The 13,861-nt window shown below is 36.8% G+C and overlaps 1 protein-coding gene across 6 annotated transcripts in view; it reads left to right on the top strand.

The window, feature by feature from the left end:
- Nucleotides 1-13,861, top strand: part of ppp4r4 (protein phosphatase 4, regulatory subunit 4) — a 185,097-nt gene that overhangs the window by 105,217 nt on the left and 66,019 nt on the right. For all 6 annotated transcript variants that reach the window (XM_072568280.1, XM_072568279.1, XM_072568278.1 and 3 more), the window contains 4 exons: nucleotides 2,401-2,570; nucleotides 5,080-5,199; nucleotides 10,039-10,116; nucleotides 13,067-13,150. In XM_072568280.1, coding sequence (XP_072424381.1) covers nucleotides 2,401-2,570; nucleotides 5,080-5,199; nucleotides 10,039-10,116; nucleotides 13,067-13,150 — 452 coding nt within the window. The remainder of the gene's footprint in view (nucleotides 1-2,400; nucleotides 2,571-5,079; nucleotides 5,200-10,038; nucleotides 10,117-13,066; nucleotides 13,151-13,861) is intronic.

Raw genomic sequence — 13,861 nt, 5'->3', positions numbered from 1 at the left:
ACAAGAAGGCATAATGTTCAAAAATAGACTACGACATTCAGGATTAAAGGTGAAAGATATTTATTCCATTTTCGTGGAAAAGTGGAAATTCAATTAGACAACACTCACACACGCTCTCTCACACACTGGTACAGTAACTGTAACCAGGGCTATAGAGAGAAGCAGTTAAATGGAATTAAGGTGTAGCTCAGTCATGGTCTAACTGAATGGCAAGCTCAAATAGGAGGCACTTGCCTCTAGTAGAAGTCCGATATGTTTATAGGGAGGCCATTATTCTTTGCAGCCTGAAAGAAAATGTACACACAGACACCATTTGTTTCAATCCAGAAAAGCTGATAGCAATTCTCTGGTTCATTTCTAAGGGCATTTCTTTGACCATTTGGTGATTCAATATCTAAACAAAGCTTGGCAGTTGACTGTCACCATTAACTAATGCTTTGGAGATGCCGGTGTTGGACTGGGGTGCTACTTCATCAGTTGGTTGTAGATTATACTCCAAAACCATCTGATGAAGGAGCAGTGATCCAAAAGCTAGTGCTTCCAAATAAACCTGTTGGACTATAACCTGGTGTTGTGTGATTTTTAACTTTATTAACTCATGCATTCTTCATGACAATGTCTCTGCCAATCAGAGTTAGTTTGCCAATCAAATAGCCACATTCCTCTCATATAGTATAAATGTTATTTCCCTTTGCATTGGTGGTATTCAAGAATCGTCCTATGAGTGCAAGATAAAATATTTTGACAATTTTTTTTCTCAGCAGTATTCTAGCATTTTATCATAAAATATTGTTGGAACTTTGGTTCTTATTCAGATTTGTTTGGATTAAAACTGAGTGATTTGTTTTGTATCATTTGTTTTTATAAAATATCTATCCTCTACTGACTGACGTACATCCACCTCTGGTTCTGTAATCCCAATGTCCATCACCTCTGGAATCAAAGGCAAGTAATTACTTTTTCCGCTATTCTGTATATCCACACTAAACTTGCCTACATTAATTCTAAATTAACTATATCATGGCTATCTTTTTACTATAAAAAGGTTTTTTAATCGATGCTCAGTTTCTGCTCTCCTCCCTATTTTTATTTTCAAATGCATTCTCAGCTTTCTATTCTCCTTTTTTGTGGACTTTCTTTTATATATCATAGGTATTTCATTATTGCCCTGCCAGTGCCAAGTGTTTTTTTAATTTCCAGTTTTAATTAATTTTGCCATTCTTACATAGTTCGTCAACATTCACATCTATCCTTTTGGCCTTATTTGCATCCACATGACAATTTTTAGTCTTTGTAAATATTCTCATTGTCCATCATCTCAATAATTAATGTATCTTTATTTTATTTGACTTAGAATCCCATTCTTATTGGATTCTTGTATTTAAGCTTTAACACATTTTTTCAAATCTTGCTTTGAACCTAATTATATTATAGTGCTATTTCCAAAATGTTTCCTATTTTTAAGTTACTTATTTAATACTCGAAAGTAAAATGAACCATGACAAGTGTAGTATCTTTCCTGTTGCAATAATAATTTCAGAACTGAAACAGAACTCTTTTTCACAGAACAAGCAGTTCTTCCATTCTAATTTTAGCTAAATCAAAAATTGTTGAGTTGTGTTTCTCTAATTAGAATATGAGCTAATTTGTTTGGTTTTGTTTCTATGTTTGGTAGTTGATAATAAACTTGCTTACTAATTTTAATCATATTCATTGTTGTATATATGTAGTTAAATGAATTTAAATATGCCACCATATTAGCAGGAGGATGATTCTCAATGTGAAGTATTATAATGGAGCAATGTTAGTAGGATAAATCCTCTTCAGTAATACTTAACGTGCACTGATCAATGGAATTTAAGCATTTAGGAAAAGCATTCACATGAAACTAGATGGAACATCTGGGAGGGCCTCAACCTGCTACACAGTGTGGAGAGAAGGTGCAGTTGATAGTGGCCATAGATAATGGCACCCTATTTATGAGTGGTGAATGACTTGGTATCCAAGATCAGTACTCTTGTATACTTTGGGCCAGAGAGAAACTAGGGATAAGTGTAGTGTGAAACAGAGACTGTGGGAACGGAGGTCGCAAAGGAGTGGGAAAGAAGGGAATATTGATTTAGTATGCATGACATGGCATTGGAGTAGAGAAAATCATAAGTATATGCATTTAGTAGTAGGAGCAAAATGAGTGTCAGATTGCGTACACAGAGATATAAAATTGGAAGGGATATGTAGAAAGGATGTACAAAGTGGTATTCGTGGTATAATATGGAGGAATCGAATGGCTAAATCTAAGATTGACAATATTAGAACTAGGTTTGGAGATCTCATTTGCCGTTTCTATCGTCAAATGTTAAATCATACTATATTCAACCATTACCTTTTTACCCCATTTAGGGAATTTAACCAATGAACAACATATGTGGTTTTTGGATTTCTACAAGAAATTTAGTACATTAGGCCTACAACAAGAAAACGGTCAAAGTGATCACACAACTCAATTCTATGCAGCAGATATGGATGCAAAATATGTGTCTGTTAGACAGAATTGTGCCTACAACTTGCCAGTAAGTGCTGATTATAAAATGCTAACTTTTAACCTGTAGATTTGTTTTGTTCTTCACTACCCAGATGATCACAATGTACACACACAAACTTAATTATACATAAGGAATATGGACTGCAACACCTTTCTCCACGGTGTGTGTTGTTTTCCCCTATCACTTCTTAATTTTCTACCCGTTACCACCATCCTCTTTTGTATTTCATGTCCTTTCTTCGTGGTTCAGAGGTGATGGCTTGTGTGTAAAGATGATGAAAACTATTGCCATCCTTTGAAGGCTTCATATTGGATCAAGTTTGTAGGAAAAATGTGGGTCCTTTGTTGTATTCATCCCATCTATTCTTGTTTCCTGTTTCCCCCTTTAGATAAGGGAGGATAAGAAGAAAAGAGATATAGGTTGCAAGGCAGAAGAAGCAAAAAAGGCATTGAGGGACCTGAGCACAGAAGATGGTCAAGAGTAGAAATGGAAAAGGGGCTGAGAAAAGAGAATCATTTTAGAATATTGAAAATAATGTTGACTATTTATTTAACTTTCATTTCAAACCTTTGGGAGAAGTGTTCTTTTTCTATTCCTAGTTTTTTTTCTATATACAGGAGGGAGGAGGGCATATAGACTATGTCTGTAGTCAGCCAACTGGTTGCCTGGAACAGACAATAGGTTGCATCATTATTAGGACATGGAGCAGTCCAGATCCAGAAAAGACTGGATATTTCTCAATGTCTGGTAGAGATTGGATAATGAAACTATGGCTATGGCCTGCCAAATTTAGTTAATGGCTGAGAGGAGGTCCTTACAAATTCAGTTAATAACGGTAGGAAAGAGGCCAGTATGTGAATAATCTTAAAGCCTGAACTATTATTAAATCTCTTCCTTCCAACTAATCAATTGTAGAAGAATCAACAGTTTCATATTGTACGGCTAACCATTGGATTGGATGTGGAGATGCAAAATGGCCCTAGTACTAAAGCCTTCGATAGGGTAGACTTCAACTTATATAAGCAGCTTTTATAATAAATATGGACTTCGAAATTAATAAATTGGTGATGTAAATTTAAGTTTTATTTGTAGATTTATGGACACAGAGCTCAGTATAACCATTAAATATCAAAATGTTATATGAGTAAAGATGGAATATGTGACTTCAAAATGTGGCTGAGTTACTTAAAAGCATCCTGAGAAATTATGACTTTCCCTTCAAGTCTGTTTCACAAGGATGTTGGATGTGATATGAATTCCCATCTGCAAATAGTAGGTTAGATTATGTAACACCTTAAAATGAATAAGTGCCAAAATTATTTTACAGGAATGTGATCAGACAAAAATAGATGCTGAACCAAAAAAGGAGCTGCGAGGAAGGGTAAACTAGAATTTGGTCAGAGGTGGTCTAAAAAGAGGATCATCAAGAAAGGAAGGAATGTCAAGTCTGGCTGCACCAGGGGTTAATGGAGACCTCAATATTGTTACTCTCTTGAAACACCTGAGACTTTGTTTAATTGACATTGCTGGTACTCTGATCTCTGCTGTCAACTTCACAATATGTATTCACACAGGATTAAGAGGTTTCAAATGCTTACCATTTCTATTGTTGACACCATAAAAGGTCTGGGTGATTATTCACTTTCATTGGCCTGTTACGTAAAGCTTTTCTTAATGAAAGATTGTAATGACGGAAGACTGTTTTTCCAGAAAAGACATTTTTTCAGTTCTAAATGTACTGAGTGGGCATGGAAGTTCTGGCATGAGGGATTGTATGTGGAAGGGCATAATCTGACATCAGAGTATGTAAGGTTTGAGGATGGTATATTGGGTCATAGCCAGACATGGAGATTATGAGGGAATATGGAAGGGTGGTATCACCTTAAGGATAAGAAATGAGGAGTGTATTGAATTTTGAGAGGTGAAAGGCCTTATTTTTCTTCATTAAAACTGGACAAAAGTCGCATAGCACTGAGTTAGGCCTTTTTAAACATACGGTCTCTATAGTGTGGAAGATAGTCATTCAACCCATCAAGTCCACATTGACCCCCCGATGAGGATCCCACCCAGGCCTCCCTCCTACCCTATCCCTGTAATCGAATCCACCTAACCTGCACATCTTTGGATTGTGGAAGGTAGTCCACACAGACACAGGGAGAATGTGCAAACTCCACACAGACAGTTGCCTGAGGCTGGAACTGAACCTGGGTCCTTGGTGCTGTGAGACAGCAGTGCTAACCACTGAGCCACCCTGCCACCCAGTGTCTACAGCTGACAGCCCGTGTTGCTGTCTCCAGATTGCTTCGCAGGTCAGCTGGCCTGATTGCAGCTCACACAGAGTACACAACAGTGAAGATTCAGTCAATCCTGGCACATTCTTCTGAGATGGGCAGGCATAGCTGAGAATTTTCCCACCTCCCGCTACCTCATTGACCTTATGGCTTGAACAATTATAAAAGTTTTCAGTTCCAGACAGATTCATCATTTGACAATATATTGAATTTTGTTTTGCTTAATTTTGCATTTTTCCATACAGGCCATGATACTTTTTGTGGATCCTAAATGTTTCTACTCTGAACTTTACCCAACTTTTTCAACCCTCTGTCATGATCCTGAAACTCTTGTCCGACGTACTGTCGCCACTGGCTTCCATGAAGTAAGTGCTTTCTACTAGCTCTTCACAGTTTTGCTTTGTGGTTTTTAATGGTGGTACAGTAGGGTAACTTATGAAGTGACAGTGACAGCATCTTATATTCAAAATCAAGCTTATTTTCCAAGCTGAAGTGGTTATTATGCCTTAGTCCATGTGTTTATGTTGAGAAAAGCTAAGACTAGGTTTAGCTAGGCTAGTCTGCTGATGTTGATCCTCAGTGGCATGATTATGACTATAGCCTCTTGAGCACTTAACCAGAAGTGGAAAAAGGAGATAATGAGGAATAAAATTGTACTATCTCCTGTCACTTTCTCATCTATAATGATGTATTCAGGATAAATTCAGCCAACAAAGTATCTTACCTCTTATTTTTATTTGTTTTGGTTAGTGACAGTTCATTGGTCTACCTATTGTTACCGAGATGCTGTGACAATGCTGGTACAAATTGGCAAACCACAACTTATTGACAAGCGACTTTTCAGTTTTTGACGTGAATACTTTCGAACTCCTTTTACATGCTGAGGAAAAAAAGCTTTCTTACAAACAATGCTTGCTTCACCAAAGCCTCCAACACACAGTGCAGCACTAATTGCTTCCAACTTGAATAGATAGAAGTAAACGTTCTGAAAATAAAGTAGTTGCCTCTTGAAGCTTGCAAGGCCAGGGAATTGTTCAGAACCAAAAAGGGAAGATAAAACATTCAATCTCAAAGTGAATGATTCAGGCATCCAAATGTAGTTGCTTAGAAACACTCAATGGAGTACAGTGATTTGAGACTGAAAATTTCATAATTATAGCATATCCCTGGCACCAAAGATGCAGCAAATCTGATTGATACAAAACTAATTGAGTTATTGTGGATTGACTGCAGGGCTATATGGGAAGTTGGGGATCTGAATGTTTCATTATGCTTAATTTCTCAGTTCCCTTTTCTCCTTTTCTGTGAAAAACCTGCCTTTTTCCGTTGAGCTGCTCCACTCTTGGTTGTATGAGTATTCCTTTCACTAGTATGCGATAGCTATAGTAAGGTGAACAACAGCAGTTTCTCATTTGGAGCATGGAATTTAACTTTAGGCAAGTTTATATTCGTGTGATTGTTGGCAGGAGGGCACTTGAATGTGGCATACTGGTAAGGTTCCCTTTTCAACCCTAACTGACATAGATTAAGAAAAAAAGTAAAATTTACAAACAAGATATATTTATCCAATTTGTCTTGTATACCTTTAAATTGTGCACTAATATGTTCATTTCAAGTATTACTGTCTTTTTTATCCTCCCTGACTTGTTGACAGAACTCAAAATAGTTTTATTCTGTGCTCAGGTGGTGTGCCCAGCATCCTCGTGATGTCCCCTTATCACAGATGCCAGACTTTGCCTAATACAATTCATTTCACATATTATAAAGAAACAGCTGAGTGTATTTCACGTAGCAAAATGCCTGTGGATCTTTACAACATCCCAGTGAAAGCGCAGAGGATATTCTCCAAAATCAACTGTATCAGTAGCCATGGTGCTCTTGTATAGCCACAAGTTAGCATCTACCTGGCAAAGTGAAAATCGCCAAGATATATCCCTTTTGCGAAAAAGCAGGGCAAACCCAAAGCAAAAATTACTGCTTCAGTTGCCTACTTTTAATCATCATCAAGGTAGTGGACCGTATCAATAACAATTCTATATTGTGGCACTTACATACCAATTATTTGCTCACTGCTGAGAGTAGGGTCTATCAAGGCCACTGGGCTCCAGATCCCATTCAACAATTGATTAAAACACAAAACAATAGACCTGAATTCCAGAGATGAAATATGTGCCTGCAAAATAGGAGCAAAATTAGATTGTTCACTCTCTCAAGGCTGCTTTGCTATTCAAAAAGATCATGGCTGATGTGTTTGTGTTTTAAACTCCATATTCCTATCTAAGCGATAACCCTTGCTTCCTCATCCTATCAAGAATCTTTTCACTTGTGCCTTAAAGATATTTAATTACACCATCTCTACTGTCTTCAGAGATAGAGGTTTTCAAAGTCTCACAACTCTTTGTGACGAAACAGTTCTCATCTCTGTCCTAAAAGGGTAATCCCTAAATTTAAAACACTATCCCTTAGTTCTAGATTCACCTACAAGAGGAAACATTCTTTTTGTAGCCACTTTGGGTGGAGTTAAAGGGAGAAATTATTCAAACTGAGGATGAGCTAGGCCTGGTAAAGGAAAGTGACAGATGGGGATGATTCAGACTTTTCTTCCAGGAAGAAGTGAAGAGCCCTGAGACCATCCTGATGGGAATGGACATGTTAAGGGGTTGCACATCCATGATGAAGGAGGAGGCAGCTGGACCCCATAAACTAGAAATTCATGAAACTGACAAAACATTAGATGAATTTCAATGTAAATGAGAAGGGACTGGACAAGAGGAGAAAATAAATCGAGTCAAGGTGGGAAGAGATGCATTCTGTGAGGCAAATGCAAGCAGAAACAATGGATCTGCCCAGGCAGTCCTGTTTGTGGACTTTGGGAAGGAGGGAAATGCAGACTGTATAAGATTGGGTGACTGAGCTTGCAGGCTATGGGGAAATGAGATTAGTCACTGTTGTGGACACAATGGCCTGAGATTTGATGGTGGTGTCATAATCTGGGGGATACAGGAGGTGTCCGAGAGTTTCCACTTAGCCTCTGCAATGTCATACATCAGACAACCACATCACAACTCTTGCTGACTTGTTTACAAAATCAGGGTTTGCTCTGAGAGCATGGAATGCAGTCAGTTCAGAGGGGGATAGATTGAATGGGTAAGGGGTGGTAGAGAAATTAAAGCAACCAATGTCACGTTGACAGTTCTCGATTAAAAGGTTGAATGCAGATAAATGACTCGAGGGAGAGTGTTGAAGGTGGATGAAGCTCTCTGTGGGACAGGGACAGGACTCTTGCACAAAGAAGTGAGCACAGAGGCGAAGGTGACAGAAGAAGAATTAAACATCATGTCGTGTGTGAAATTAATTGAGGTGGGGATGCAGAGGCATCAAACTGAGATATTTGCTGAGTGCAAAATCTTCAGCATCAGAGTGCAAAAGCTCAGAAGAAATAGTAAATACTCAACCGGAGCTGGAGTCAGGAAAGGGGATGGAGTCAGAGGGAAGGGGAGGGGAGGACGGCTCCAGAGAGATGTGGGTATTTTGAGGAATTGCATCTCATGTTCTTTAATGTCTGAAAGGAAAAGAAAATGTTTCTGTTTAGTATGTTGAATGAGCTGGCGGATTAAGTGGAACTAGTGGAAGAGCAGCTCTGAGCCAGCATAAGACAGTGCTAATGGAGAGAGAGGTTAACAGTGTACAAAATGCACTTCAGCAAGTCACCAAGGTTACTTTGGCAGCATATTCCAAGCCTATAATCTCCACCATATAGAAAAGTAAAGATAACAAACACATGGGAACTTCAAGTTCTCAATTTCACACACTATCCTAACTTTAAAATGTCATTCACTGTCGTTAGGTCAAAATCATGGAACTCTCTTATGTGAATACCTTTAAGACAGGACTGTAAGAGTCCACAAAGATGGCTCACAATCACTTTCTCATGGGCAAAGAGGATAGGCGATAAATACTGGCCTAGCTAGTGATGCCCACATCCTATATAAATGAATAAGTAGATTCTATATTCACTATAGCCATAAGGTCATCATATGTTAGTTTTCTTTATTTGTGTTATAGAGAAATGAAAATAATGGCTATAAAATATTTGGCTAAACATTTTAAGATATTTCTGTCACATTTAGATGTTATCAAACTCTCAAATTTGTTTCTGATGGCTCTTTGACAGTACTAATCTTCAGCCCCAGAAATGTGCAAGATTTGAACCCCAATGTATCCAGCTCATAACTGTGATAAGCTTTTCTATGATTCCTACTGGAAGTTTGTATGTTGTGTTTGCCTGCACATTTGAAGGCAGGAACTTGGAGAAGTATTTGAGGAAATACCAGCGCTCAAGATCCGAATGATTGAATGTTCGGAGGGAAAAGATACCCATTGGCCAGATTTTGGGAATAGAGGGATAGAGGATTGAAATTTAGAGATAGATGGACAAGGTTTAATAAGTAATTTTTTGTAAGTTACTAATGTTTAATAGATGGTTATGATGATACTATGGCTTTAAGAGGTGTATATTGTTCTGGTTTATTTTGTGAAGGAAAGTTGAGATAGAGGTGTTGAGCTCAAAGATAATAAAGTTAACAGCTTGTGAGACCTTTTTTAAAGTTGGAACAATAAAAGCAGCCTGAGTGGGTGGGGTCAAACTCCTACAGAACCCGGATTTTTAGTTTAGCTTTTAGTAGCAGTTGCTGGGGTCCTGAAGCTGGATGTGGAATCCTGCTGCTAGGATTGCATATGAGACAATCTGCTGTTTTGAATTTGCTTCTGCCAAGGGTGTGCTTCTGGGATGTTACTATACAGAACAGTTAATTAGTAACAAATACACACATTATTTTGTTAAGCATTTTGATAGAGTTACAGTTAAGCCAATTCTTTCCTTATTTTGACTGTTTTTTAACTGTAGTGCAGAAATGTGTTTTGTTTAGAGTAATTTGACCAATCAAATTGTATCTGGAACACAATTCCTTCCACACCTTTAAAATAAGAAAAAGTTGGGTCTAGGCAATCTTAATATATTTTGAGGGGGTTTAGTCTGGTCCATAACAGTGGTTCCGGTGATTTTAAAAATGTTTGTATTTTCTGTTAAAAAAATTTGTGCTGTTTAACTTTCTATAAATTCTTTAAATTGGTTAATTTGTTATGAGATTGAAATGTACTTCAACTGGGTCAATGTGTAATGTTTTGCAAACTTGTACTTGTAGGTCATTAAGCTGCTAGGCTCCAGTGTTCACACAGTTCACAAAGAATTGATTGCGCTTTTGCAAGATGAATCATTAGAGGTAAGGGAAATAGCATGTTGTCAATTTAATAAAGAATTGTTCCTTAACCGCTTTGCAAATTTTTTTTTGGTTTTGAAATTCAGGTTTTCTTTCCATTTCTAATCTACACTTTTCTTCCAGAATTACTACACATCCCATATTTCATTTTTGGCCTGTCTTGATTGAAAAACCCATTTGTATAACAAGAAATTCATTGGCATATGCCAACTCATACATTAAAATTTGTGTTCAGTACTTTGACTTTTCTTTCACAACATTCACAAATGTTTATTTTTCTAAATTGTATTGTGTAAATTGAAAAGAAAAAGACTTGCATTTTGGAGCACCTTTCTCACTTTTGGTTGTTTCAAAAGTATAACACAAATAAAGAACTTTAGAAATGGAGTTATTGTTACAGTATAGGAGTGCAGACAAAACAGACTTATTGCTGAAAGGTGGTAACAATACCCCAGTCCAATTTCTGTTTTCCTCTCCAAGCTAGTTTATAGGTCACTTCAGCACAAGTCAACTTTCAATCACAGGAAATTATGGAGAATTGAGCATGATATTTTGAATTATCAGTTGATCAATGGTCTGGTTCAGCACCTGCAACTGATAAAAGGATATAAAGAAGGTCGAAGAGAGTCTCTGGGGTGCACCACATTGATTGGAAATCAGCTCACTGTTGGATTACTGGCATAAAAATGTTGTGCACTATATAAAGGCATATTCAGTAGCAACGGTGGAGAAATGAAAGGTATATGGCTGCTTTTTTTTTAAAAAAGCAAGCAAATGGCTAAAGTGGGTGCATTGTGCAAACAAACTGAGTGAACTGCAAACAACTATTTCACAGGAAGATTGAAGTTTGTCAGCCTTAACAGAAACCTGGCTGCAAAGGAGCTATCAAAAAACAATTAAGAATGGAGTCAGAGTCATGTATTGCTAAAGAAGAAATAAATGGGAAGGGTTGAAATGGACAAGGAAGAAATACAAATAGATGTGGAACCTTTTTATAAATGGGCTTATATCCGGGTAAATATGCATGTTAAATAAGGATCTTGACTAGAATATTGAACAGTGGGTTGTATTGCAAGGGTTAGAATGGTGCTTCATCGTCAATGTTCAGATATCAAAAGTGACCTCTGAAGAGATTGATTTTTTCCATTACAAAAATTGCCTATCTGAAATCACAAGTTGCACAGAAAATGATCATATCTTTAATCAGCCTGTTTGTCTACCTCTTTCTCCAATGCAGGATGCTTCAGCATGGCTTGAAATATAATCTGACTGATAATTCAAAAAGCATCAATGTAATAAAGCTTGAAATGTTCACTTTAAGAAAAGTCTTAATCATTGATTTTCTCTTTACTGAAGATAATTTACATTGTCATACAGAATAACTGTATCTCTCCATTTCAGTCTTGGTTTTCATTACTAGGTGACTATTACTGCATCACTTCAGATTTTACTAGGAACATGATAAACCAAGCCTCAACCAAAGCATTTTTCAAAATAATGAAAAGACCTAAAATTCTGGATATTCCCATCAGCTATTCCTAAATTTTATTGTGTTTTGCTATGTTGTGGTCCTGAAAATTCTCACAGCAATTTCTTTCTTACCAAAATGTAGTTTGAACTATATATATCTTGAGAATTCCATATAAAATGAATCTAGACAAGACTATCCTAATTAGAAACTTTCTTCTTGTATTAAGAAAGACTGTTGAAAGGATTATTTTAAATCACAGTAACAATTACATGGTAGACCACCCTAGTGATAAGATTGTGATGATTATCTTGTGAGAGTATATTGACTTGTATGAAAAATAAAACATCAGTTATTGATGACATTCTATTGCAAGCACACTTGTCCAGGTACCTTTAAAATTAATTATCAAAAATGGTTCAAGGACATTGCATTCTTGTAGGGTCAATTTAACAGTAATGTTCCAAGTAACCTTCTTGACTTTTTAAAATCTAAGGTTAATGCTGCAGTTATGTTATGCATTTGATTATGCCCAAAGGCTCTGGCAAGGTAAAGTATTTAACTAAGAGAACTGAAATTAGCTTTACACTCTTCCTATCTGTCAAGAATTCAGCTTTAATTTCTTCTTGTCAGCCAGATTATTCAAACAAACCTTATCCTGCTGTTCTGAGAGATGAAGAGTGTCCAAAATCTTTGTTTGTTTTAAAGATTTTCTGTAGGTCATCAAAGTTTTTGAATGAAAACTTTTCCTGTCTGATCAGTAGATGCATAACGTATCAGTTGTAAAAGACTTTGGGAGTTAATAACAAATAATATTTATATAATATTTATAATATATATTTATATAAAAGCAATAATAATGCAATAAAGTCTCGTGGTGATGTAGCTTAGAGAAATCTCTTAAAGGTTTAACTTTAAGTTCATGTTACATATCTTCCTCAAGAGTACCAGTCACTGAAGTCTTCACTTCTTTTATAAATTCACTACCTTTTTCTACTATTTAACATTGACAACTGCCAAAACAATTTGTTTAACTTATTTAGAGACACTCCAGATAATTTAACGAGCTATTAGTAAATAGTATTCAGTACATAAGAATATACTGTATAATGAAAAACTGATCTATGTCTTATAATTATCAAACAGCTTGCCCAATGTCCAGAACTGGATGAGCAGGCATTTCTTCCAGCTAAATGCTGGGAAGATCATAGAAAAGAGAAGATTTGATGTCTCAAGTTGAATTTTTTTTATAAATTGCATTACTGACAATATTAAATAATTTACCTCATTATGGTCGATGCAACTTAATCTTGTTTTGAGCAATGATGACCTCTATTTTTAAAAATGGATAACCTGTGCTAATACCAAATAATATTTTTACACTGATCATCATATGTGTAGAATAATCCCTTTCGCAATTTTGCCTTAATTTACTCAATGTTGTTATATTTTGTAACAGCATGGTTCATTGTTTTGCATATCTAGGTATTGGATGCACTTCTAGACCACCTTCCAGAAATTCTAAGATGCGTCATTACAGGAGGAGACCATGCAGGATCAGAGACTAAGGTAAGATATCAAATATGCTGATATTTTAGAACTTGCAGTAATTAAAATCCTTTGTCACTAAGATATCTCTTCCTACTGTGAGCAATGCAAAAATCAACAATACATTTGTTGAGGTACTGAGGGGAGGTGAAAAACCTTATGAATAGTTTGAATTTGTCTTTACCAAAGCCATGGATGCTACCAAGGACATGGTGACTGAGTAGAAAACTCTGTTACCTATAAGGGGTCAAAATTGACAAGAAAGAAGTGTTAGATAAACTATTGATATGTGGCAAGGCACTTGAACTAGATGAGATGCATCTGAGGATATTGAAGGAAGTGTAATTAGAAATTGTAGGGGCACTAGCCATAATCATTCAGTGTTCTATAGATTTGTGTGAGGTGCCAGAAAACTGAAGAATTGCGAGCATTAATCCCTACTTAAAAACAAAATTGCGGGGAAATCGAAGATGGCAGCGATCAAGAAAGATCACGTTGCAGAGCTCTGCACCACATTGCTAGTGGGACAGCGTCCTAAGCCACCCTACCTGGATCACCATGATATCCTGGGACTCTGGAAAGGTCGTGGAGTCCCAGGAAACTGTTAATGAATAACTTACCTTGGTTTTCGCCATCCAGGGATGACGAAGAAGGGAGCCCAGCCTGCAGGATTCTCGGGCTCAATTTCCTACCAGGTCCTAGTAACAGAGTTTGTGAAATCTTGCAAGATGC

Source organism: Chiloscyllium punctatum, chromosome 4, assembly GCF_047496795.1.
Source record: "Chiloscyllium punctatum isolate Juve2018m chromosome 4, sChiPun1.3, whole genome shotgun sequence".
Taxonomy (NCBI): domain Eukaryota; kingdom Metazoa; phylum Chordata; class Chondrichthyes; order Orectolobiformes; family Hemiscylliidae; genus Chiloscyllium; species Chiloscyllium punctatum.
Note: the sequence above shows the minus strand (reverse complement) of the source record. Positions and strands in the feature narration are given on the sequence as shown.